Here is a 25,788-nt window from a genome sequence, read left to right as displayed (position 1 = left end):
ATATTCTTAAAACCATACAAATTTTATTAAAACAATTTTTTCTATCTTTTATAGTTTCGACGGAAAGAGAATACCGATCAAAGAGACATTTTACTCCCTAAATATGCAACTGGGCACGTGAAAAAAAAGTATTCCTTGTTTTGATCTAAAATACAACGTATTAAAAGCTCATAAAAATCGGAGAGAGACGCTTCCATGAGATTCCTTGTTAGATCTGGTGCTGAAGATACGGACTTGATTATCACAATGTCGTACGATCAACTCGGACATAACTGCTCAGATAGCAAGAAGAATTGAAAAAAAATTCTTTTTAAATTCCCGATTTATGAAATAAATTATTTTTCCATATCATTTCTAAAAAGACTCTTAAGAGTGTAAAAGAAATTTATTTCTATATCATCAATTCTAAATCCTTCTTCGGATACAAAAGACATTCTTTTTCTACTCCATAAGAATTCGCAATAAATTCGAAATTATGCTTAGTTAAATACTATTCCAATGGAGCTTTTTCTGAATGCTATTTTGTATCTGAAGAAGAATAAGAAAGAATCCTTCATAATTTATCCAAAAACGATTTATCAAAAATCTTCTAATCCAGTTTTTGTATCAGAATAAAATGTACTAGTGCATTTTGCTATTTCTGCACTGCACGATATCTCGGAGATATCACGAAAAAAAATATTAGTATCTCACAGGCTCGCCTTGTATCCTAGCGCGTGAAGATTTTTGCTTACAAGAAGGTACCTGGCGTATGTAGCCGCGTCGCGGCAGCGCATGCTATTAGCGCTCGCAGTCTTTTTTGAAATATCAAAAAGGAATTATTTTTCAATTAATTTCGAACAAATTATGCAAATTCATAAAGAATTTGAAAAATGATAAATCCTTTTTGAGTTCTTTTGATCATAACGATTATCTGTGCTATTTGGACACGCAGAGTCTGAGAGTTTTCAATGTGAATCTCTGGAATTAGGCAAACGCGCACGCGAGAGGCGCATCCTCCAACTCCTTCTAGGTCTATTAATGCTCTAATTGTGATCGCAAGGCTCGACATACCGATTGCGGCGGCAGTGGCGATGTTCGATTGTCGTAGGATCTATAGCCGGTGGTCGTGTGGATGCGCGCGCCATTCAGCGATCCGTAACCGGGCGTCGCGTTACCTCCGACGTGATTTCCTTCCGACGACACAGTATTCTGCAGATCTGCCAGAAGCGCATCTGGAAATACAATAGGTCGATGGATTAGTTTCACGTGCAATTTAAATTGCAGACGGACCAAACCAATCTTTAAAGGAAGTTTAAATCTATCTCGTAAAAAATCAACTCGTGTAATTTCTCATATAATCTCATACCTGTCAAGGCATCTCTGCTATTTCGGACTTTTGCCGCGATAGTTAATTCTTATTTTTGTAGAAACAAATAGGCGGAAACTACGTTCCCGCCGTACATTAATTCCTTCACTTGTCGCGATCAATATATAAAAAATAAATGAAAATGGTTTAATTAATGTCCATTTCTATTAAATACAGATTAACTTTAATCTCGGTTTAACTTACTTTTTGTCTTTTTCTGGTTCTAACAACTAGAAAAAGATAAAAAGTAAGTTAAACCGAGATTAAAGTTTATCTGCATTGAGATGGAAATGGATATAAGACGGACATTCACGACTAAATGAGATCTAAATTAGAATCGTAAAAATTTTTAGTGGAAATATTTCTAAATTAAAATGTTTAGATTTATTATTTAAAGAGCTCTTATCTTTATTTCCTGTTTATTACTCCATAAATTAATAACGGTTGAAGATTTCATTATTACATACTACCAACTTCTTAACTATATTGCAGTAATATATTCTTATTCAGACTACAGAATAATAAACAAGAAATTAAATATAATGGATAAACTTCCAAAAACCTCCCACACCCAAAGATAAAATTTTACAGGCATGTAGTATCCACTAAACATAGTCGAAACCCATAGTGTTAAGTTCCGCAAATGCTTAGTTTCCGAGAAAAAATTTAATTTTTCGATCAAATTAACGTCTTTCATGTTCTTGTAATAAAAAAATAGTATATTGTACAACTAGTGGAAAAAGTGGTTGATTCTGAATGAGTGTGAAGTTGGTTGCACGAGCGAAGCGAGTGCGACCATCACACTCATTTTGGCTCGACCACTCTTCCCACGAGTTGTTCATACTATTTTTCTTAACAAGAGCGTGAAACAGGTCGCTTTTCGCGCTTGTTTTACAATTTCATTTCTCCACTAGTTGAGAAATGGCTCCATGTTTCAACGCTTACGTCATCATTGCAAAATGGATCGTTTTGCTCACTTAAAACAAGCGCGAAAAGCGGCCCATTTCATGCTCGCGTTGGGAAAAAATTATATCTCACTCTATGAATTGAGAATAACATTAGAAAAAAGATAACCAATTGTTGTGTGGATATGAAAAAGTGCATGCGTGGATGGAGTAAGTAGGTTCCGCCCCCTGCGGGGGCTCGACTACCATTAAGCTAGACACATAAGTGTGCCTTGCAAAGTACATGGGTGAACTTTCCACGCGTGGAAAGTTGTAAACCCATGTGGCACCCCTGCAGTGGGCGATATGGAGTGAACCTCGTTTCGCGTGGAAAGTTGTAATGAGTCTATCACATACTAAATCATAATTTTATAAAAATTAGAAAATAATTAAATAAAAATTTAAAAAATGCTTAAAGTTTTAATTTTTAATAGATTTATTATGTCTTCAACCAGAATATACTTCTTTAATTCTCTGAAATTAATTTTGAAAAGGATCTAAATTGTGTTTGACTATATACAACTTTATTTCAACATTTTATGCCTTTATCTTTCTCATCAGTAAAAATCCATTTAAGGGCATTCATTTGGAGGCCATTTGAAACATTTCCATCAAATAATACGTAAATTAAACGTAGGAGGTTTTCGGAAGTTCATCCAATATAATCGTTCTTTTATTTCGATTATAAATACTTAGCTTTTGATAGTCGACAGATTGTATTTCTCAATTTGATATAATATATTTATAATATAATTTTGTTAAGCAGAATAATAAACATAATAATAATTATTCTATTATTATTATTGTAATTATAATTATTGTTGCAAGACACAAAATTATATTCTATACGAATTGATATCGCGTTATTGGATCAATCGGGCTCACTTATTTAATTTCGAGCTGCTGTAGGTAGGTATGTAAAAAAAGAAATGTCACGACATTGTTTCACGATGACGCCATGCCTACTTCATCGTCGTCCTTGGCAGGCGCGTGATTGCTATATGGCGCGCTTAATTTATTTAACTTAAAATCTCAGAAAACACTGTCAATTTGCCTGCACGTGCTAAATGCTACATGACATCATATACTTCACGCAAATGCGAGATTCACGTAAACGACAAATACGGGTGAGAACAATGCTAAACGTAAATTGCATTCCTAGCAGATGTATGATGAAATTAAATTTTATTTATGTTTAATTACGTATTCGATGTTGAATACACGGAGAAAAATACGAAAGATTTGGTGCCATGAAAAGGGACGAGGTAAGTATAAACATTTTACCATCGTGTGAGAAATCCGTTATGACACAAGTCGAAGGAGGCCACGTAAATCCCCATTGTTGCAAATTCACGTTCTTTTCCGATTTACGTTTATAGCGGATTTCTCGTGCGCGGTATCGACGGTAAAGGATTTGCTTCTCGTCCAAACTTTCTCCGTTCACAAGAGAGAGAATTCCTTAAAAGCCTCTAAAAACTTGGAAACTTCTTTCTGAAACCACCGACTCGTTTGCCCCGCCGAGGTTATCAGCTCGTCGTTCAAGCCTAAACTTAATAACTATTCAGGGAAATATGTGTTTACCGAGAGTAACGAGGTTGCTGGTAGCTCTCTCGCGATTGTACACCTGGTACAGATTCTCTTCTTCGGGTACACGCGTCGTCTCCATCGCGGGATCGCGAGAGAGGTCCGACACACCCACTATTTCAGGAACGTTGAACCCCGCGAGCGGGCGCGAGTTTCGGGCCGACCTCGGCGAGTAGGAGAAAGCGCGAAACCGGAGGGACAAATCTGCGAGTGAAAAAAAATCACAAAACTGAAGGTTCCGGGTTCCGGCGCGACTTTTTTCACAAACGGCTCAGTTGGCGATTCTTCCACGGTTCTTCGCCTATTGCGTAAAATAAGTATGTAAAAAAAAGTTAAAGATGTAAGAAATAAATAATTATTAAAAACTTTCGTGGGAGATTTCACAAAGTAACTAACGAAAAATTGGAATTAAGAAAAAATGTATGTGTAACTCTGAGAGGTTATACCGAGAAATGTAGCAGCGAATTAGTTCACCGAAGCGAAATATGAGAAAAATAAAGCGAGCCGAGATACCGTGATGCTCTATCGCGTGAAAAACTGACGCTGATAAGAAAAGCAAAGTGTTTATCGAGCTTTAATCAAATTTATCGCGAATTGCAGCGCCTATCGAGACAATTGTGTACATTCTGGGACATTACTATTGTTGTTATTGTCACCATCTCGTCGCGCGTCGTCGTCTACGCTTCGGAATACGGAAAGAGTTACAGAAATACGAGATAAATGCAAGAAACGTTGATCGAGTGCCGAGATCGAATCGTAATTATCGCACAAAAAATTCTCGAGAACGATAAAGTCAAAGTGCGGCTTTATATTGTTGTTTGCTTCTTTTCCCGTTCACCTTGCAGTAACTTACACTCTCGCCTTTACTCGCGAGAAGTTCCAGACGATTTCGCGGCGAATTTTTCCACGCACTCCTGAGGAACAACACGTGTTTAACGAGGCGGGTGCACGCATGCGAGTGACGCAGTGCGCACGGGAACGTCGACGGGACTGATTGTCATTGAAGTGCGCAGGAAGGCGATACCGCGAACTGGAGGAAGGAACGAGACTGGAGAGGAGGAAGGACATTAAACAGGCATTAAGACGGTAGTGGGGCATTCCCGTACGTTGGACGGAAGCTGCGGTGTTCAGAAGAAACGGACGGCTTATGCGGCTGGGTGTTCCGCGACGTCTGCTTACGAGGAAACCGATTACACCGCATACAAACACGCCGTAGCTTCGAGGAAACGTTCAGCTGTTCTAGGAGAAAAGGGGTCCTAGGGGGGAGAAAATATAAGGTGTCTTACTTTGCTCTTTTAGAGGAATTTAAGAACTTCTCAGTTCTCTGTATTTTAAATACTTATTTTAAATGTACTTTTAGGTAGCAATGGGATTAATATTTTTATTTTTGTGTATCTGAGCTAGTAAATTATCTTATTGGATAACTTCTATTAATGGTGAGTAATAATGCGCATTATATTGTAATTTCAGCTTAACCTCAAAAAGCTATATTAATTTTTTATTGATTACACACCCTCTTGTACCATGGAACGAAAGTGCTTCCTGTAAAAAAGGTAAAGAAAGACAGGTAAAGAAAGATAAAGAAAGGTTCAGCCCATGTAGAGGCTCAGTTAAAATTTTATAAATAATTTTTTTAAAAAACGTTGATATTAATTTGAAATCTGTACACTTATTTTTTAAATACATGTAACATTTTCTTACTAACTATCATGTTTAAATTGAATTAGCCTCCCCTTCTTTCAAATCCTCAAGTTTCTTGAAAATTGACTTGAAAATATCAATATTTCAAGGGATGTTTCAAGGTATGTTTTAAGGTACAAGAGGGTGTGTTCCAAGATATAGGTACATAAACATGTTGTACCTTGGAACAAAATTTGAATAAAAAAAATACTTGCTCGAAGGTATTTTTTCCATTGCTTTTAAATTATGTATATTGTTGTTTCATTGTACACACTGTTATAGCCGTATTCATAGTTCTTCCTTGAGGAATAAGGATTCCTTGTTCCTTATTAGTTATTCTACATTTCATTAACCTTCCTTGATCGATCATTCCTTGATCGACCTTAAAATTTATGAAGTGTAGAATGAGGAACAAGGAATCCTTACTCAAGGAAAAGCTATAAATATGGCTATAAAACCCTATTCTCATATTTTTGTAAAAAATTAATTTTACTTCCTAAAAAAATTAAAAACAAAATATTGTTCCAAGGTACAACAGTCTCTCCTACAATGTATAAATAGTATATTGTACAACTAGTGGGAAAAGTGGTCGATTCTGAATGAGTGTGAAGTTGGTCGCACGAGCGAAGCGAGTGCGACCATCACACTCATTTGGACTCGATCACTCTTCCCACGAGTTGTTCATACTATTTTTCCTAACAAGAGCGTGAAACAGGCCGCTTTTCGCGCTTGTTTTACAATTTCATTTCTCAACTAGTTGAGAAATGGCTCCATTTTTCAACTAGTGGAGAAATGGATTGTTTTGCTCACTCAAAACAAGTGCGAAAAGCGGCCCATTTCACGCACGCGTTAGGAAAATATTATTTTTTAATGAATATTATTCCAATCATAGAAAATAAAATTTGATTATTGGATTCGACTTAGATTTTTAAGTGCATATTGAATCTGATCCCATCTCTACTTCTTGATGAAATTCTTCAACTTGGATCTTAATCAGAAATCTAGTTTTTAAATATCTAAATTTATAATTTTAGAGTGAAGAAAGTTGAGGAAACTTCGACGATCCAGGTTCAATTATTTAAAAACGAGTTTGGGTCGATGTACAGTACGTCTTGTTTCGAGTCTTGTTTCTCTGTAGACGAGTTTTTATAAACCTTTATTTTTAGTAATCAACCGTATAAAAAAGGGGGCATAAAGCCGTAACAAGATGTTTGTGTTAAGTTATTTAATAAATAAAATTTACATACGTTTCGGCCAATATCTGGCCATCCTCAGTGTAGAAAATAACAATACAGAAAACTAACACATTACAAGTGTAACGAACGCATGGCACGCAATCTTTCTAACGTTTGTGTCGCAATTCTAAGTCGTAAAGTGTAACGAAACGCATGGTACGCAATCTATCTACATTAGTATCGCATTCTAATTCATAAGTTAAGCCTAATTCTTTATTTTTAGATTAATTTAAAGTGACTTTTCTTTGTCCATTAAAAAAATTTTTTTTTTACTAAAATAATTAGTAATGAATATTGCAAGTGTGAGAATATTAATTTGAATTAGAGAAAATTCGAAGGCGAATGGCGGCAAATGGTCTTTCCGAGTAGCTATTGGGTGAACTGGTTACTTAAAGCACATTGTAGTAGAGACAAATTAGACCAAAAAAGTGCGTTATCTCGGAACCGGTTAAAACTACTCGGATTTAAACGTTTTTTTTTTAATGGTAGGTAGGTAATTAAAAACACTACAATGTTTATGGGTTAAAAATTGACGCTTTAAATAGGAAATTCAAGAAAATTTCGAAAAATTGAAATTCTAAGACAAAACATTTTTTAAACGTACTAGCTTGCATTTTTTGCTTATAAACTTAAAATAATTATAAAAAAAAGGTTTTTCAGATAGTTAATTATGTTTTTATTGATTACAATTTATAAAATTCGAAATGTAATATTTTACAGAATAATTTGTTTATTTGCAGTTAGGGGCAAGCTACAAAATCATACGTTGCAAATTCTGGTAGGGCACGGTTCATAGAATATTTTAAGACCAAAGAGAGCCGAGCAACAAATTCTTTTAGTTAGTTTTTATCCATCGAAGTCGTATTAGATAACGGTCGACGCGGAGATAACTAATTTGTTTATTTGCAGTTAGGAGCGAGCAACAAAATCGTAAGTTGCATATTCTAATAGGGCACGGTTCATAGAATATTTTAAGACCAAAGAGCCGAGCAAAAAATTCTTTAATTTATTAAATAATTATTAAATAAAAATTTATTAAATAAACAATTAGCGTCAATTTTTAACCCATAAACATTGTAGTGTTTTTAATTACCTACATTTAAAAAAAACGTTCAAATCCGAGTAGTTTTAACCGGTTCCGAGGTAAAAACCTAATTTGCCTCTATTATAGGTGTGCTATAGCGAACAATCTTGCAGTATTCTGTGATGTAAATATATCGTAAATGGCAGAAGAAGACTAAACACGTTTCAATATAAAATATTACAATACACTTGTAGTTTCGCGTTTTAAACGCACGTATTAAATATCTTATCATCATTAAAAACAACGTCAGGTCAGAGTAAATATTCAGGTGAACGAGTATTACACAAGTGTCGCGACACTAAATTCTCGAGAGATTGGGTCTATCGAGATCTCGATAAGATCGATAATGCTCGAACATATTTCAAATACGTAAAATTTTCAAAAATACTTGCGGATTTATTTAGATAAGATCGGCTCGCCCGTTCAGATGCATCCGCGCGTACTTCCCTGCGCGCGTTGCACGCGTTTTTGCGCTACGCTAACGCGATCTTTTTTTACGTCCGCGAGAGCGGATTGGGATTCATACTGCGAGCCGGACATCAATATCGCGCGTCCCGCGAGTGCGTAACACGCGCGTGCATCTTGCGTAAACTATGAAGACGAGGACAGAGAACTCGCGACGTTAACTATATCATTAACGGTTATCTTCCCTCTTATTGCCACAACATGAATTCCCATCAATCTGAATTACTCGCGAGCCTAATCGCGGCCAGATGTGTGGCATTAATGCGAAACTTAAATTGACCGAACGAAGAAGAGGCAAATTTATTTATTTTAAGAGACCAACTTGAAATTATACATTAAGGTATGTAAACGTAAAGAAAAGATCATACAAGTTGCTAGCTTCTGAAATGTCATTTTTTGGAAAATATAAGGTAATTAGAAAATAATTATGATATTGTGAAAGATAAGTCTAATTTTTATTAGTCATAAAAAATTTCTGTTATTTAAAAATGAAAATAAATCAGAAGAAGGTGATGCGTCTTACATCAAGAGAACAATTGGTGAGACAAGGCACATTTAGCCGATAAAGAGACGTATGCCGTACGCGCTGTCAGAATTAGGGTTTAATTATAAGCGATTTCTCAGTACTTACTAACGTATTGCTCCCACCGCGCGTGACGTCGAATCGTCGCCAGGCGAATCGGTGAAATCGGCGAGACAGGTCTCATCACATCCGCCATTTTTACACGTTTTCAACAACGCACTCGGCACTTTCTCTACGCGAGGAACAACGGTAAAACGCAAGATGTTACAAGTTGGCCGAGAGATCATTACTGCGAAGATATAAAAGCGAAGGTCAAGTTATTTTTTAAGCCTCATTGTTTCTCTTATACATATGACATGTTAACGAATTTATAAAAAAAAATATATATGTATATAGAAATTGCAATCAAAATGTAAATCTTTTTCACTCTTGAATCAATTCCTGTAATACACTGTTAAATTCGTAGTGTCAAATTATATTCAAATTGAGTCATTTTTAATCACATTCCTATATAAATCGCCACTGCTCCTATTCAATATGTCGTTAATTTAACTAAAACAATGTTAATTTAACTAAAACAATGGAGTTAAAATAAACACTATTTTGTGTTAAAATAATAAATTTTGACACACATGGTTGTCAAAAATAGCAAAATGTTATTTAACTTATTTAGGGAGTTTTTGCAATATCGTCTTTCAGATACGGTAACCATATCTCAATTGTTCAGATAGTGAATGTATCTGAACAATTCAGATACGGTTACCATATCTGAAAGACAGTATTGCAAAAACTCCCTATTGATTTAAATTTCATCCTTTAACATTTAACAGTGTAATATCACAGATATTAAACAGTTTCTTATAAGAATAGCTTCTCGCAGTAGTGATATCTAAGTCATCCCGCATTCTTATCGATGCCAATTGGACTTTAAAATATGATTTTGCCAACGAGAGGGGGAAGCGACGAGCAATACGCAATGGGCAGCAGAAGTGACAGATGGCGGCTCGGGGATATAAACAAACGAAAAAACTGTTACGTTAAAAATATCCGTTGTTCGTTATCGGCAACGATAACCGTTCCCGTCCGGATTTTCTGTAAAACACGCGCGAACTAAATCCACCACGGCGTCTGTGTTGTGCTCTCTAACTTGTACTGGCTGCGGGGTAAAAATAAACCTCAAATTAGAGCAGAACTAGCTAGACTCGTTCTCTAGCTGGATACTTTAATCCTATTCCAGAAACGCAGTCGCGAATCTCATTTTCGCGGATCGCGTGACGCGGGATTCATTCTCGATCGATCATGACGCACATCGGAAATGTTGCGCGTCTCGAAAAAGGTGTGGACATCCGATCTAAAAGATTACCATCTACGAACACACAACGACGACCTTCTTAACTCGAAAAAAATTGGTCTAGATTCAATTGTTTCGACTTCAGAATTGATCCATCGGATTCGTGAAGAAGTAAAAAGAACCGTGGCTGTACGTTTGCACACTTCGACTACAGCTGCGAATAACGCAGCCGCGGAACGAAATATAGAACAACGACGCTGATAGAATAAAGGCCTTCACACAATGAAAAATATAAGGAACAAGGAGCAGATATTAGCGATTAGGACTAAAGAATCAAGAATAAAGTTGGATGCACGATGAAAAATACAGGCAACAGAAACATGGAATAACACAGGCAATAGATTTTTAACCTGTCGAAAGCCGTTTATTAATGGTCCACCAGCTTTATTCCTAATTTCTTATTTCTAATCGCTAATATCTGTTCCTTATATTTTTCATTGTGCGGGGGCCTTAATTTGTGTCCTAAATGGACGAGATTGCGAGGTCAAAGGATCACAGCCGGAGACGAACGGAATCGACGAAAATCGACGAACGTCCGGCTCTATTAAACTCTGTTTATCAACGACGATCACGTCGACGATCCGTACTACTAAAACTGGACACGTGGAGCGATACGGGCACGTGCGTAAATACGTCGTAAGGATGATTCGCGGAGACGGCAAGATGATCGATCGGGTCCGGATGTCTGGCAGGACCAGTACCTACTGGCACCACGTGCTGTTGCGACTGCCGCGCTTACGAAACCTCTGTTACGTGAGATCTCCCTCCCTTCCGCGCCACTCTTCCGCCGATGCGATTTTAACCCTAGAACACACATAGTATGAATCTGCCAGACCCAAACGAAACTTCGCTTGCTCGCTGAATTTTTTATTTTCGATATTTCGTTTTAAGTTCATAACATCATGATGAAATAACACTTTTCGATATTAAAACTTATTCAGGCATATTCCTAAATCTCAGAATAAATTTAAAAAAAAAAAAAAAAAAAAAAAATATTAATCTGAACCAGAGTTAGAAGTTAGAGAGGTCCCCCAGATCCGTGGTGTATGTTTTCAGGATGCTCAGAAAACTGTGAATTCTAGGGTTAACATAGAGCATCGAATGGGCGAATCAGGAGCAAAAAATTATCGAAAAATTCCGATCGAACAAACATATTGGGGTGGCGATCGATAACGAAATATCATATTTTGAGCACTGCAACTCCTAAACCACTGCAACACACCCGGCGCATATGCGAGCACTGCGATTAACATCGGAATTGACTAAAGCGTTTATTTTATGTTTGACAATATTTCATACTCGCAAAAAAATGCGGTAACTGCGTAATACCTCAACTCGAAAAAAATCCGAAAGTTTCTTTCGTTTCTTCTGGTGACTATCGATAACCCGCGTTTCTCGCAAAGGATATTAATTGCAAAATAATTGCGAACAACACGGACGTGGCCCCTTTTCCCTCTGACGGAATATTTTTTTCACCGGTTACTCGGTCAATCGATCGATTGGTATCTAAACCGGCCCGAGTGTGCGCGATTCCTTTATCGCGCCTTCCTACATATTTGCGTCGCGAGCGAGCGTAGGAGGTAGAAACCACGCGAAGCTGACCTCATATGGAGGTGCGGATCCCCCCAAGGAACGATCGAGGAAGAAGAGATACCTACGCATCGGCGTTCACCTTGAATTCGTACGGCGATCGTACGATCGATCGTCAAAGAACACGCCGACCATGTCGTGCGGCAATCCCGAGAACGTCGCATATTTAATCGTACGCGGGTGTAACCGGATCGCCGATCGATCGAGAGAACCGCCGACGGATATTCTGATGGATGTCTAATTGCATCATGTCTGAGATAAGCAGCAAACGTAATCTATCCGTAAATGTAGATAATAATACCTTCGGACATGTTCTCGCAAGGCATTTAGAAATTAGTTCTGTTCCTTTACGTCGTTATTCGTATCTGCGTGTCTCACAATCAGTCACTAAACTTTTTTATTCATAACTTTGTAATAAACAACGAGTGACGGCTAAAATCTTCTGAAGGTTATTCAGGAGAGTGCGCTTTACAATATATGTGAAGGAGAAGGTCATTGAGGGAGGGTTCGTAAGGGTAAATATTTACCCTGAAGAACATCTCAAAGTCGATTAAATCACGGTATTTCAAGGACGGTAATTTTTTTTTAATCCCGAGTTCGCTTTTTAAGCAGCGTGGAGTCTTTTAAGGATCGATAACGTAGGACAATTCATTCATTTTAATAAAATAGCGCTAGAAACTTGAACAATTCCGAACATAACAGAGCTCCGTCTGCCTTCGACGGAGCAACGAGCAACCTTGATGACTGACTCCAAAACTATCAATCGCTTTCAATAATCGCTCTATTGTAAACACGAGTGTCATTCATCGAAATAATCTCTCGTTATAACGGCTGATTAAACCGCTAATGACCGAAACAAATTCGAATTATATTTACAATAGCGAATATAAAACGTAAAGCCTAAGATCTCAGACAAGAGACAACACGCATGTCTCAAATCGAGACATATACCATCTTAAAGACGTCATTAAGGCGACTTATGTCAGTTATGTCCCGATTTGAGACATTCTGTTATCTGAGATGTAAATCGATGCGACTAAAATCCTTCTTTTGTAAATCTTCCAATCTAACAATAAATGCTGACGTTATAACTAATAATAGAAATTTTTATATCTAATTAATTGAGCATTGAGAGTCAATACAATAAGAATTGTACAATTAAAGCATCAATTCATTCTCGGGAAGGATCGAGCATTCGCGTTGTTGTCATTCTTGCGGGGCGAACGTCCCGTTTGAGAAACTTACATCCAGGTGGCGAGCCCTTCTTCATGGTGATCCTATAGGGCTGATAAGTGTCACCCGGCTCCACCTTGCCGTACATCGTCCGATCCATCGCCATCTTCGCTCTATACTTACGTGCGCACGCACACACTCGCGTAGGAGGAATTGGATGCGCGTGCGTACGCGTGCACGTGTTCACTCACGTGGCGATCGTCGAGTAAACGGTGACATAAGCCTCCCTCCCGTCACCCCGGGGAGATAATTACGGTACTCGTTGTTGCGTGACGGCGAATTGACGCTAATTTAACGGGTTAGCGCGATAGGAAGACTAGCTTTCCCAAACATACAAGTTACAAGTTAACAACGAGGCACTTTATCTTTTACTGAGATTCTTACTCGCATATAAAATAAAAAAACTTGCGACATGGTAAGAAAAAGAGATGTAAAAAAATGAAAAAAAATCTGTAATAGGTAACAATGAATACGGTTCAAGTCGTATTTCTTCCTCCTACAGTGATCAATCGCGGAGATGATATTTCGCAAGAATAAACGTTTGTTTTCCTATCATTCTTTACGACTACGAGGAGGGCAACGAACTCTAGAATATTTAGAAGTAAGAGCATAAAGAAGAAATGAAGCGTCCCGAAACACTGTGTTGAGCGAAATGATTTACTCGACGGTTCAGCGGAAGAGCTTGGTCCTTAACTGTATTAGTAAGGTTCAAGTGGACCACAAGGCTAATTTTAACACCGCGTAAATTTCACTCGGGCCACCTCATGGAGTTCTCTTCGGGGAAATCAATAGATTGTGATAAAGCACGTCAGCAACCCTCGATTTATTCGATAACTGTTGCTATATGCAGATTTCAGTAAGATAGAAGGTGACTTTAAAGTCTCTCACACTTCACCATCAGGTTGAGCAATAACTATGGCTTTTCTTTCAAGACTTAGGAAATGTATTTTCCCATTAATCAATGCAATTGAACGACGTTCGAGACTAGAAGTCGATCGGAAAGAGAATCGTTTCCACGGATGGGGAGTTTCAAAGAGGAACACCTGACTGTGTAACGCGCGTCCGCTATCGTGATCATACGATTCCACGCGAACGAAATTTGCACCGAGGCATCTCCGTGACGGATTATTTGTTGAAATGGAATCAGACGACTCGATGTAATTTCCCTCCGGAACGCGAATCTCAGAGTAACGAGGCAGACACGCGGACGCGCGGTGGAGAACGCGACGGGAAATTTGTTGCGACTGCACGAGCAACACGGACGCGCGACTCTTTGGTGACGGTGCCGCCGGCTTGGTGAACGCCGGCGAATAAAAGCAAGACGAGATGCCACGCGCGGGTATATTTCCGGCGCTCACCCGCGCCCAGTGTCACAGAGAAAGCTCTCTTTCGGTCTCTTTGGTCCTGGCCGCTGTCTCCGCTTTCATAGAAAAGGAAACGTCGGAGGGAGGAGAGGGATACAGAAAATCGCTGCGAGAAAGATGAGTAGAGCAAGAGAGAAAGAGAAGAGAGAGAGATGACTAAGAAAGGGCAGGTAAATAAATAGATGAAGAAAGAGAGAGGGAAATTGGACAGCGAAGGAAAGACAAATGTGGATATAGAGAGAAAGACGAGACGTCGCGACGCCACGAGAGACACGGACGGAGAAAAAGAGAGAGAGAGAGAGAGAGAGAGAGAGAGAGAGAGAGAGAGAGAGAAGAGAGAAGAGACCCTGGTGCATAATATCCCGTGGCTTCTGGAAACTCTAGATTGATAATGACGAAATCCAAATCCGTCGATTTATTCCCGGAGCAATAAGAATATATATATCGATCAGATACGGCGTATCGAGTCGCCGTATGCAAACATTGCTATCGTTATCAGGGTTACCGTGTTATCAGCCTGAATATCCCGTCGACCCCTAAAGATTAGCGCGCTCCGCGAATTAAGTACGCGACATTGATCTCTCGCGAGGAAGACTCGTTACGTCACGTACGTCATCATTTAATTAAAGGAATCTCTCATTTACGGTGAACGGTTCAACATTGGGTAACATAGGAACGGGTAACATTGTAATAAGTACGACTCGATTATATCCACGTGAAATAGTGATTAGATTCTCGACATATCGACAATGTTTAAGATTACGATGTTTAAACGGCAAAGAAGGTGCGGTGTGGATCAGAGTTTTTTCTTTCGGTCGTGTCGCCCCATGTCGCCAAGTAACGTTAACAACCGCGAATAGACGTCGAACAGAAATTCAAAACTATGCAAAAATATCGTTCACATTCAGCTATTCTCATCGGAATGCGCATATGTGGCTCTTTCGTATTTACTCGAAATACACATTACTAATACCCTTCCCTCTCTAATTTAATCTTCATAAGCTGTTGGAATTGACTTTCCACTAGAATCCAAACTGTGACCCTTACCTCTCTATTATACAATTTATCGCAAAGGACATTTAAAAAATCCAAATTTTGGAAAATAAACAAAATCACGTATTGTAAAATAAAGTCAATAAATATTGAGAATAAAAAATAATTTAGATTTTAATTAGAAGTTAGTAAATTTTATGATGGGTCCAAAATGATCCTTGACAGCCTATGAAGATTATACATTTTTTCATATATATAAATCTACCATAAATTCTGTATCGTGCACAAGGGTTTTCTCTCCGATTGTCCGGGATTATCTTTCAAGCACCTGACGTCTTGTATTTGCGATCCGCGGATAAAATGTAACGTCTTTTCTCACGTCACGAATGTACCGAGTTGCGACACCATAACGAGTGCGTGACAAACTAATGTGCAGCTGGTATAACACTGATGCAACGAGGCCTCCTCGCCATATAGGAGTACGAGATAATAGTCGCGATCGCGACCATGCCCCTCCAGCTTCTCGTGACTTTCCTCCCCATTCTCGTCGCGGACATTTAGCACGCTTTATCCGCGAATCTCTACGCGGATTCGCGATGATGTTAGCAACTTGGAAACGAGTCGGAAGTCGGCTAAACGAGAGAGCCTTTCGGTCGTCACACGGATAGGATTAATCTCCCCCACAATGCACGCCATTACATTTATATAATAGATATAATTTAAAATAACTTCTAATAACATAATTATTTCTAGTAAATGTTTGAAAGTACTACTCCACCAAGACCCGCAGTTTTTTATAGCAATCAACAAAACAAGCTATAAAAATACACACACACACACACACACACACACACACACAAGTTTTTATAGCTTGTTTTGTTAATTATTTTAAAAAACCGTGGTTCTTGGTGGAGTAGTACTTTCAAACATTTACCTTATTTCCGATGATAAAATAATAAAAATAATAATAGTTCAAGGTTCGAAAAATTAAAAACGAAGGATGTGCAAAAGGGGGTTAACGAACCAAGGTGTACGCACTAATAATGTATTAATAAATAATGCGAACAAATGTTTCGCCCTGTAATAAGATCATCTTCATTGTGATATAACAATAACCGTCACTTACAAATTAAAATCGATAAAATATGGTCAGATTATAAAATTCGCAAAACAAGTATGTAGAATACCAAATTGTCTGGGCTCTCATGGTGTAATTGTTAAAGTGATGCATAAGTGTAGAACTGTAAAGGAATCGATTTTTGTTAGGAACAGAAAGATTGAGAATAAAAATAAAAAAGCTGGTATTAGTTATATATTATAAATGAGAAAAAGAAGAGTATATACAAGAAGTAATAGAAACGTAGAGAAAGATAATTGTTGTTAATAAAATAATAATTTAAAATAATTTCTTGCTTTTTAAGTATACGCGTGCTTCGTATAAACTGTGTGAACACAATGTCTCAAATCGAAACATAACATGTCTTAAAGACGCTATTAAACCATCTTAAAGATGTCATATCATGAGATGTCTTGAAGACGTTTTAATGACATCTTTAAAATGTCATATGGCCAGATTTGAGACATGCATGCATGTTGTCTGGGAAAGATCTGATATCAAAAACTGGCGCCAATTTGTAGTTGGCAATAAAATTCGATTCCTTGCAACTCGTTTATTATTCTGCATTTACTGCTTATTTACTGCATTATCATGCAGTAAAATATATATAACGGTATTCGTTGCTGAACGACAGTATAGTATTTCAATCTCGCGTCAAGATACGCGTCTCAAAGCAATGACATCTTCGATAAACGCTCAGAGAAGAGGGGAACGACGATATTCATACCCCAACAAAATTCCAGCACTCCTACCTGGCGAATGGAAACGGGAGTGCATCTCGAACTGTCAACGTTCTTAATGATAGCGTAACGGTGCTGTGCGCGCTTCCGATTGCTAAATGCTAATAATAAGAACCAACGTTCCTATATACATACACTGCGGACGCAAACGAATATATACGTCTCAAAGTGCCAATCACGGTCTTCGATAAAAAACAAACAGAAGAAAACGTAACCTCGATTCCAAGAAACGTCTTTGACAGGTGTGAATGGAAACGAGCGTCGCTCGACGAAAGAGTACCTATCTAGCGCTCGGCGACGTGGGTGTCCACGCGATCGTGGACCGACGAGCCGCAGCATCCCCACGTTGCGTCGTCCTTGTGACAGGCGAGCTAGGCGCGCCAGTGGGAGGTTAACTCGGCGTCTGGCCGGATCTTTCCGGGAACTTTACTCACCCAGGTCATCCATGATGCGAGCCAGGAAGACGGGACTGCCGTCCCACAAAATTCCAGAGTATTGCGGCCGCCTCCGCCCGCCTGAAAAGGTCGTGTCGATTGTCGAGAAAACGCGGCCCTCACGTCACCGCGCACTGGACAACTCAGTCCGCTCCGACTCGCGGTACTCGCACGCCCGCGCGGCGAACGTCAAACATGGAGGCTCCGGCTCCGGTCCTCGACCGGACCAGGAGCCGCCCTAGGCGTCGCGGAGCCCCCGAGCGTATCTGAGCAAAGACTTTTATCTTTTATCCAGAAAATATAAAATAGCACGAGTTACCCTAAATCGAGTAATCTCATGAAGCGCTGTAAATTTAGTGCAAAATTAAATCTAAATTTAACTTTAAATTAAAATTTGCGACAAGAAATGATTATTAATTTAATAAAAATTCTTTATTTAATTTCTCGTTGGTATATCTTAAGCTTTTTTAAGGATTATATTTTCGACAATCGGGGAATCACATATTTACATTATATGTAATAATCAATGTTCCTCATTTTGTATGAGTTATATACTATTCGATTTTTGTCTTTTAACTCCTCAATAAGGACTTTGGAATGCCAGAGGCTTTACGTATATACAGCAAACTGTCAGAAAAATGATACATACATACATACATACATATATATATATATATATATATATATATATATATATATATACCGGGTGTCTCAGACCACCCGTATCACCCAATTTATTCGTAAACGCAACATTTTAGAAAAAAATGTTCCAGACCAAAGTTGTATGGTTTCAAGGGGTACGTAAGATGGTGTCATTAGTTTCACCTTGAAAAGTTGCTTAAAGGTCACGTAAAGGTCACCTTCAATTTTTTAAATAGAACCACCTACTTTTTATTGCATATTCTTGTAGCTTATCTTGAGGGCTTTCCAAAACACTATAAGAAAGTATTTTTTCATTAAGAACTTTTAGAATTATAAAGCTTGAAAGTTCTAGTATTTTGACATAAAATACAAAATATCTTGTAAAACATCAAGTTTTCGGTAATGTTACCTTAATACTTTTATGCACAGAATAATGAGACGAATCAATTGATATGAAAAAAAGACATAGTTGCTTTTAAGAAAAAGTATGCAGATGCGTGTTGCAAATTACATATTTTTTCTTAAAGGAACTATGCTTTTTTTATACCAATTGATTCGTCTCATTATTCTGTGTATAAAAGTATTAAGGTAACATTACCGAAAACTTGATGTTTTACAAGATATTTTGTATTTTATGTCAAAATACTAGAACTTTCAAGCCTTATAATTCCAAAAGTTCTTAATAAAAAAATACTTTCTTATAGTGTTTTGGAAAGCCCTCAAGATAAGCTACAAGAATATGCAATAAAAAGTAGGTGGTTCTATTTAAAAAATTGAAGGTGACCTTTACGTAACCTTCAAGCAACTATTTAAGGTAAAACTAATGACACCATCTTATGTACCCCTTGAAACCATACAACTTTGGTCTGGAACATTTTTCTCTAAAATGTTGCGTTTACGAATAAATCGGGTGATACGGGTGGTCTGAGACACCCGGTATATATATATATATATATATATATATATATATATATATATATATATATATATAGTAAACTAGATTATGTAAATGTTATTCTAAGTATTTTAATAATCCATTAGAAGGTGAAAGAGGAGAAATCTCCGTACGACTGCGACGGGACCTTCTTCTTTTTTGCAGGCTCCGCGTTTCCGCCCCATTTGTTCAATCTGGAAATCGAATTAAAGGTTGCATAAACGGACGAAGCTGACAAATCTCGATTCGCGAAAGCGCGATAGAGATCTTACTTTTCCTGCTCCAATTTCACATATTTTCCTATGCCCGAGCGATAGATCTTCTGGGTGTCGTTTTTATCCGTTTTGTCCGCCGATTTACTCTGACTCGCTTCTTGGGCTAATCGTTCGGCTTCGGCGACTCGTTCCGCGGCGAGCTGATCGTCGGCTTCCTGAAAAGGATCCACGAAGACCTGGACCGCCTGGATAACTATGTCTTCTATCGGTCGATCTTTATTGTCTACCTCCACTCTTTCCATCGCGTTCAACGTGTCTAAGCCTCCGACGATCTTCCCGAAGACTGCGTGCTTACGATCGAGATGTCTGCACGATCGGAACGTAATAAAACTAAAACGACAATACGAAATTCATAAGAAAAGTTACGGCGTAATTATGCAAAATGCCAGTTCTTCGTTTTCTCTTTAATCTTACAATTGGGATCCGTTGGTGTTTGGACCTGAGTTTGCCATAGACAAAATGCCTCTGCCTTGATGAACCAGATTCGGCTTGAACTCGTCCTCAAATGGTTTGCCCCAAATAGATTTGCCGCCGTTGCCCGTGTTGGTCAGATCACCGCCCTGGATCTGCAGGAAAACGGAATATTTCGATCATTTCGTGAAATAAAAAAGTCAAAACAAGAAAGTAAAAAAAGGAACGTGCGAAAGAACCTCGCCCAAAATGGGCCATTGGTGCACAACATTGAATCATATGCTATTTTGTTGTGGTATTGTTGTGTACGTCACTAGAAAAATAAGTTTAGGTTCTAGTATGGGCGAAAAAAGTTATGACCATTTTAGTTAGTCCAGGTCTACAATAGGTGTTTTAAGCCCTAAGCCTTAAGAAATTGACCAATCACAGTCGATTATTTTCCTCGAATTCGAATATGATTGATCAATTTCTTAAGGCTTAAGGCTTAAAACACCTATTGTAGACCCGAACTTACCAGTCTTAAGGCTCCTGGTACCCTGGCGAAAATGAGAAGTTTCATAAACGTTTGTTTGATGTTTACGTGAGCGTTTGCGGAAGTTCGTTAAGAGTTTAGAAACGGTCAGTAGAAAGTTCGTAGAGCGGAAATTGCAACGCTGCAGCGTTTGAAAGGCGTTTGTATATAACGTTTTTGAGAGTTTGCACAGCGTTTACATGACGTATGATGTTTGCTGAGAGTTTAGAGGTCCTCTGTTAAGCGTTTATAATAAGTTGAAAGCGTTTGCTTTCATCATTGGAAACTGCGTGCAGCCTCTATTGAGCGTTTAATGGGCGTTTAAGGTCAATCCAGACAAACTTGCATAGCGCATAAACATAAGCATAAGAGATTTGATTGGTCCATATGCATGTGCATAAAGAAATAGACCAATCCGTTTCTTTATGCATATGGTTATGCACCTATGCAAGTTTGTCTGGATAGACCTTTAGGGCCCGGACACACACTTCTGCACAACGCATAATGCGTAACCATAAGAAAATTGATTGGTCCATACACATGTGCAAGGAAATAGACCAATCAATTTTCTTATGCTTACGCATTATGCGTTGTGCAGAAGTGTGTGCTCCCCGCTTTACTCTTGTCGTTAGAAGAAACAGGGGGTCTGCTTATATACGCGGCTATTTTAAATGCGAGAAAGATGCGCCGCCTAGCGGCATTGTTAGAAGAACGTTTGCTGAACGGAAGGAAAACGCGTGTTACGGAGTCGGGAAAAGCGTTTCTTGGGCGTCTCCAAGCCGTTTGCGTTAACGCCTTACAAATCGTTCACTGCGCCTATACAATTCGCCATCGGAAGAGCGTTTGCTGAACGGATTGAAAACGCTTGTCTTACGACGTTGGGAAAAGCGTTTGCTGAACGTTTGAAAAATCTGACAGCAAACTCACTGTACGCAGCGTATACTGAGCGTTCTCTGAAAAGCGTTGCTTCAGCATTTCAGAACTTTCATGAAACGTTATATATAGCGTTTCTTAAGCGTTCTGGAAGCGTTCAAAATCCAACGACGTTGTGTAAGCGTTCTTATAAAGTTTGAAAGCGTATAAACTCTCAAAAAACCCTCATTGAACGGTTGTCAACGCTTTATAAAGCTTCTTAATTTTCGTCAGGGTACTCGCCGCTTCTATTCTTGTTTAATGACGTCAGAAGCGAGAAACGTTAAGAATTGACATATTGAGAATTCTTGCGTGCCATTTCCAAATAAAAAGATATTTGCATGAAATAACACTTCAGATCACTTCAGCACACTTTGAAAATACTCCGAGGTCCCTTTCCCTTAACAGTTAATAAACAGCTGTAAAATGAATGTAATATAAAGCCTCAAAGGAAAGAGATAAACCTCGGAGTATTTTCGAAGTGTACTAAAATGATCTGAAGTGTTATTTTATGCAAATATCTTTTTATTTGGAAATAACACGCAATAATTCTCAACATGTCAATTCTTAGTATTTCTCGCTTCTAATGTCATTAAGGAGGTTCGCCTATTACTTTGGAGTCAAAAATGCGATTGAATAATAATGTCATTACAACGATCCCGAATCATATGCAATATTAGTATAATGAATTGTTGATGCTAGTTATGTGCTATATTCTTCGTAAATTATTAGTGTATAGAATATTAACAAATATATGCCGAAGTATGAGAGCGTCAACGACTCGGGTACTTATTATCCAACATTATAAAGTAAAAGAAAAATCACAAACAATTTATAAAAACCTATATGAATAATTGTCAGAGAATATTAAAGACTTAAAATGATTAATACATTGATAATTGCGTGTCGTGGATTCATGATTAGTGGTTAAACACTGTTCGTGAGGTTGGGTTCGCATCAGCTATTGCGTTAGCAATGGCAACATCTGTCATTACTAATTCGATCCACGAGATAAAAGTAACTTCGTGACAATAAAGCTTTAAATCCACACGGTAAAATCCTATTTTTTAAGTTTTTATGCAATCCTTGATAAATTAATAAACAGCCATACGAGTCAAGCGCGGTACGTGGTGCGCAAGTAAAGAAATTAATAGTTACAGAAGTAACGAATTACAATGTATATAATATACATATACATATATTCCAACTTAATAAACTGCGCGCCGATTATTTGCACGGACTTGAAATACAGCTATCGTTGGAACATTAATACCCTTCCCTCCCCGAAATTAAATCAACGCGATTTAATTATTTTAAAAAACTGTAAAGAATATTCGATAGCTGTGTTTCAAGTCCGACAAATAATCGGCGCGCAGTTTATTAAGTTAGAATATATGTATATGTATATTATATACATTGTAATTCGTTACTTCTGTAACTATTAATTTCTTTACTTGCGCACTACGTACCGCGTTTGACTCGTATAGCTGTTTATTAATTTGTTGACATTTTCACGAGTCTAATGACATATTTGCAATCCTTGATGTTTCATCTGTCAAATGCTAGTTTTTCAAAGTCCTAAGTTGGCTAAGTGTGTGCTAAATCAGTGATCATTTACCTCAGAGCGACCGTTTCTCATGAGGCGATAGGCTCAAAGTGGTCAACTTCTGAATATTACAAAAAAACTATCGGTCAATATTGCTTAACTTTTAGGATTATTTGCGTAAAGTGTTTATGTAAATCATATAAAAAAATTAAGACTAATTGTAAATTGACTTTCGACTAATAGGCGAACCTCCTTAAACAAGGATAGAAGCGGCGAGTACCAGGAGCCTAATACCTATTCATTATTATTATCTTCATCGTTAAGCCCGTATCAGACTACGGATTGAGATTGAGATTGGATTGAAATTTAATCAATCAGAACAGAGAAAACTGATCTCAAGTTTAGTAAACTTTGCTCTGATTGGTCAAACAATCCAATCTCAATCCCAATCCGTAGTCTGATACGGGTATTAGAACTGTCAGAAAATGATATAAAAATATCTTCAATATGCTCAAATGGCAGCTTAATTCTTGCGTTTGAGTTTTATTTTTTAACCGAAAAGTGCAAACCAGCCGCAGGCCTGAGTCTTAAATCAGTAAGTTTGTTCGTTAGCGCCATCACCACGGGAAAGTGCCCTAGGCGCAAAGGAAGTCTGAACGATATTATAAAATATATTTTATATAAGATTAGTAATATTATATTTAAGTTAAACAGTGCAAAATTTTTAATGCCAATTGCTAATCTAACATATGGTAATATACAAAATTCACGCCCAAGAAAGTCTTTCCCCACGTTTTTGAGACTTTGAGACTATGTTATTATTATTTTTATCAACCTCCTCTACAAATGCATGCATATACAAGTCAAGTGTGTGCGTTTATAGCTCAAAACCTCTTAATAAAGTGGGTGAGGTTCTTTAATTCTCGAAATGCATTTGTATTTTAAATGCTCGCCGTCGTGCTCAGTGTACTTGCCATAAAATTCCGTATCGACCTGTGGAACTTCGTGCCGTCATAATAACCGTTCTGGCAGTGCTTCGTGAAGTTCTCGCAAGTTTTCGGAACCAAGTCACAGTGGAGTTCAAGATTCAAAGCCCCGAAGTTCGTGAGTAATCTCACATATCCTAAGTGAAAAAAGATAAACAAGAATAAATTAGAATTATTTCTACTTTCGCAAGTTCGAGCGACAATCGGCACAACCACGATTACCTTTCTTCTTGATCCTCTCGTAACGTACCAGATCTTCTGCGATTACAGCCGCCTGATGGGTAGTCTCTGCCGGCATTATTGTCGAAGTAAATCCTGCAGCAACCGCACCGGTGGAATAGTGCGCCTAAATAATGCAAGTACAATTAAATAAGGAAGTACTTCTCTGACATTCGGAGGAAAATTCTTGCAAACAATATACGAACAGCGTTAAATTTGTCAGCCTTCTGTATAGATGCCTCATCTTTTTCGTTTTTCGACGGTTTGTAGTCTCTCTCCAATTCCGCCAGGATCTCTTTAGTCTCTGCCGATACGGTTTTTAATTTTGCATTTGGATTGTTCCTTTCTCTCACAGTCTCTGAAAAATATCGTTCATATACATATAGCTTACAAAAATAGAGAACTGTAGAACTAATTCCTTTTGAATTACAAAGCCTACCTTCATCTTCCACTCTTATGTTATTTTTAATGTGATGGAATGTGGACAGATTAAATTTCATTGCATTATTCGGGTCCTGAATCGTAATAATATCCTTGCGTGTGAATGGTTGATCGTTTATCAAATCTTTCCAATTCCCAGTTTTTATATTCAACTGTTCAACAGCCTGAAAGAATAATTAAAGAATAATTCTCTTGTTATGTTTTGTACAAAGAGTTATAAATAAAATAGCCTCTAAAATGAGATAAATTAATTTAAAAAAATATAAATATTTATACTTTATACACTTGCCTCGTGAGAGAATACATTTCCCGTGGTTTTAATGGCGACAATGTGCGAATGTTTCGTGAACAATTTAAAAAGTACAGGGCATTGGTATTCACCCTGCGGATTCTTGTAAAAATTCAATTTGATTAGACTTTTAGCGTCCAGTGGTTTCCCTGTTATCGGATTGTGCCTGTATTGCTTTATATACTGCAAAATAGCTTCTAGTTCATACACATTGCCATGCGGGTCACAGTAGGGATGCTCGAAGGGCTGCAGAGACAAGCAGCAATGATCGTACGGCAATCGCCTGAACGTCTTCTCCTCACTCGTTTCCAGATTTGTTCCAGATTTCCTCCCGCCATACAACGTCGACCACTCCGTGTACGTTAAGTACCTGAGAAATCAAAAGCTTGTTAGACGATTGGAAAATAAGAGCCAAATACCTTTATAGTCAGAAGTATATGATAAAGTGGTTATGTGGACAATAAAGCAACTCACATCTTATCCTTCTGATGCTGGCGTTTCCCCATTTTGAAGTAGCTCTACTGTCTTACACAAGAAAATATCGCAGCAATGTCAAACAAATAATAATCGAAGAGCTAACCAAACATAGCACAAATGACAAAACTCCGAATTTTTCGGATACTCCTTGCTTTGCTTATGGTTTGTCCATCGAATAGTTAACCATATATAGAGATGGAAGTCTTGTCGAGACTTCCGATTCTATTGGTCCACTTTGAATTGGAACAAACATGGCGGAATTGACCGCGACGTTCAATAACACAATAACACTTTTTTAATTAAAAAAAAAAAAAAAAAAAAATGTAAAAAAACAGCTTATATTCTAAAAAGATTACTATTCTAAATCATTCAAATATTTATAACGTTATACTTCTAACAGAGACAACTTTACGAATCCCATCGAAACTATTGAAGATACAAAATAAGAAATTGTACATAT

General features: G+C 37.8%; 2 protein-coding genes across 11 annotated transcripts in view; both read right to left on the bottom strand.

Moving 5' to 3' along the window:
• The window catches only part of Pax (paxillin), a 32,791-nt gene extending 14,942 nt beyond the window's left edge, over positions 1 to 17,849 (bottom strand). For 2 of the 10 annotated variants that reach the window (XM_071794198.1, XM_071794207.1), the window contains exons 1-3: positions 15,660 to 15,793; positions 13,050 to 13,357; positions 1,054 to 1,214 (exon numbers count right to left, since the gene is read on the bottom strand). In XM_071794198.1, coding sequence (XP_071650299.1) covers positions 1,054 to 1,214; positions 13,050 to 13,143 — 255 coding nt within the window. In that variant the 5' untranslated portion in view covers positions 13,144 to 13,357; positions 15,660 to 15,793. Of the gene's footprint in view, positions 1 to 1,053; positions 1,215 to 3,873; positions 4,194 to 4,729; positions 4,868 to 8,971; positions 9,128 to 9,899; positions 10,011 to 13,049; positions 13,358 to 15,659; positions 15,810 to 17,685 lie in introns of those variants that run through there. The other 8 variants (XM_071794204.1, XM_071794199.1, XM_071794205.1 and 5 more) reach the window with 8 other exon arrangements.
• Positions 17,850 to 18,095: 246 nt separating this feature from the next.
• Positions 18,096 to 25,641, bottom strand: LOC139822470 (RING-type E3 ubiquitin-protein ligase PPIL2). Its single transcript, XM_071794210.1, has 9 exons — positions 25,326 to 25,641; positions 24,852 to 25,221; positions 24,561 to 24,726; positions 24,328 to 24,479; positions 24,125 to 24,248; positions 23,891 to 24,039; positions 19,951 to 20,102; positions 19,534 to 19,866; positions 18,096 to 19,455 (listed from the first exon to the last, which is right to left on the bottom strand). The coding sequence occupies exons 1-9, from the start codon at positions 25,355 to 25,357 to the stop codon at positions 19,365 to 19,367; spliced, it is 1,569 nt and encodes a 522-aa protein (XP_071650311.1). The 5' UTR covers positions 25,358 to 25,641; the 3' UTR covers positions 18,096 to 19,364.
• Positions 25,642 to 25,788: the final 147 nt, after the last annotated feature.

The sequence above is a fragment of the Temnothorax longispinosus genome, chromosome 11, assembly GCF_030848805.1.
Source record: "Temnothorax longispinosus isolate EJ_2023e chromosome 11, Tlon_JGU_v1, whole genome shotgun sequence".
NCBI lineage: Eukaryota > Metazoa > Arthropoda > Insecta > Hymenoptera > Formicidae > Temnothorax > Temnothorax longispinosus.
Note: the sequence above shows the minus strand (reverse complement) of the source record. Positions and strands in the feature narration are given on the sequence as shown.

Coding starts and splice junctions, on each gene's coding strand:
- LOC139822470 (XM_071794210.1), bottom strand. CDS start 25,357: ATGGGGAAACGCCAGCATCAGAAGGATAAGAT. Junction 24,249..24,327: donor AGGCTGACAAATTTAACGCT/GTTCGTATATTG, acceptor TGCATTATTTAG/GCGCACTATTCCACCGGTGC. Junction 20,103..23,890: donor GGTCGATACGGAATTTTATG/GCAAGTACACTG, acceptor GTTTTCCTGCAG/ATCCAGGGCGGTGATCTGAC.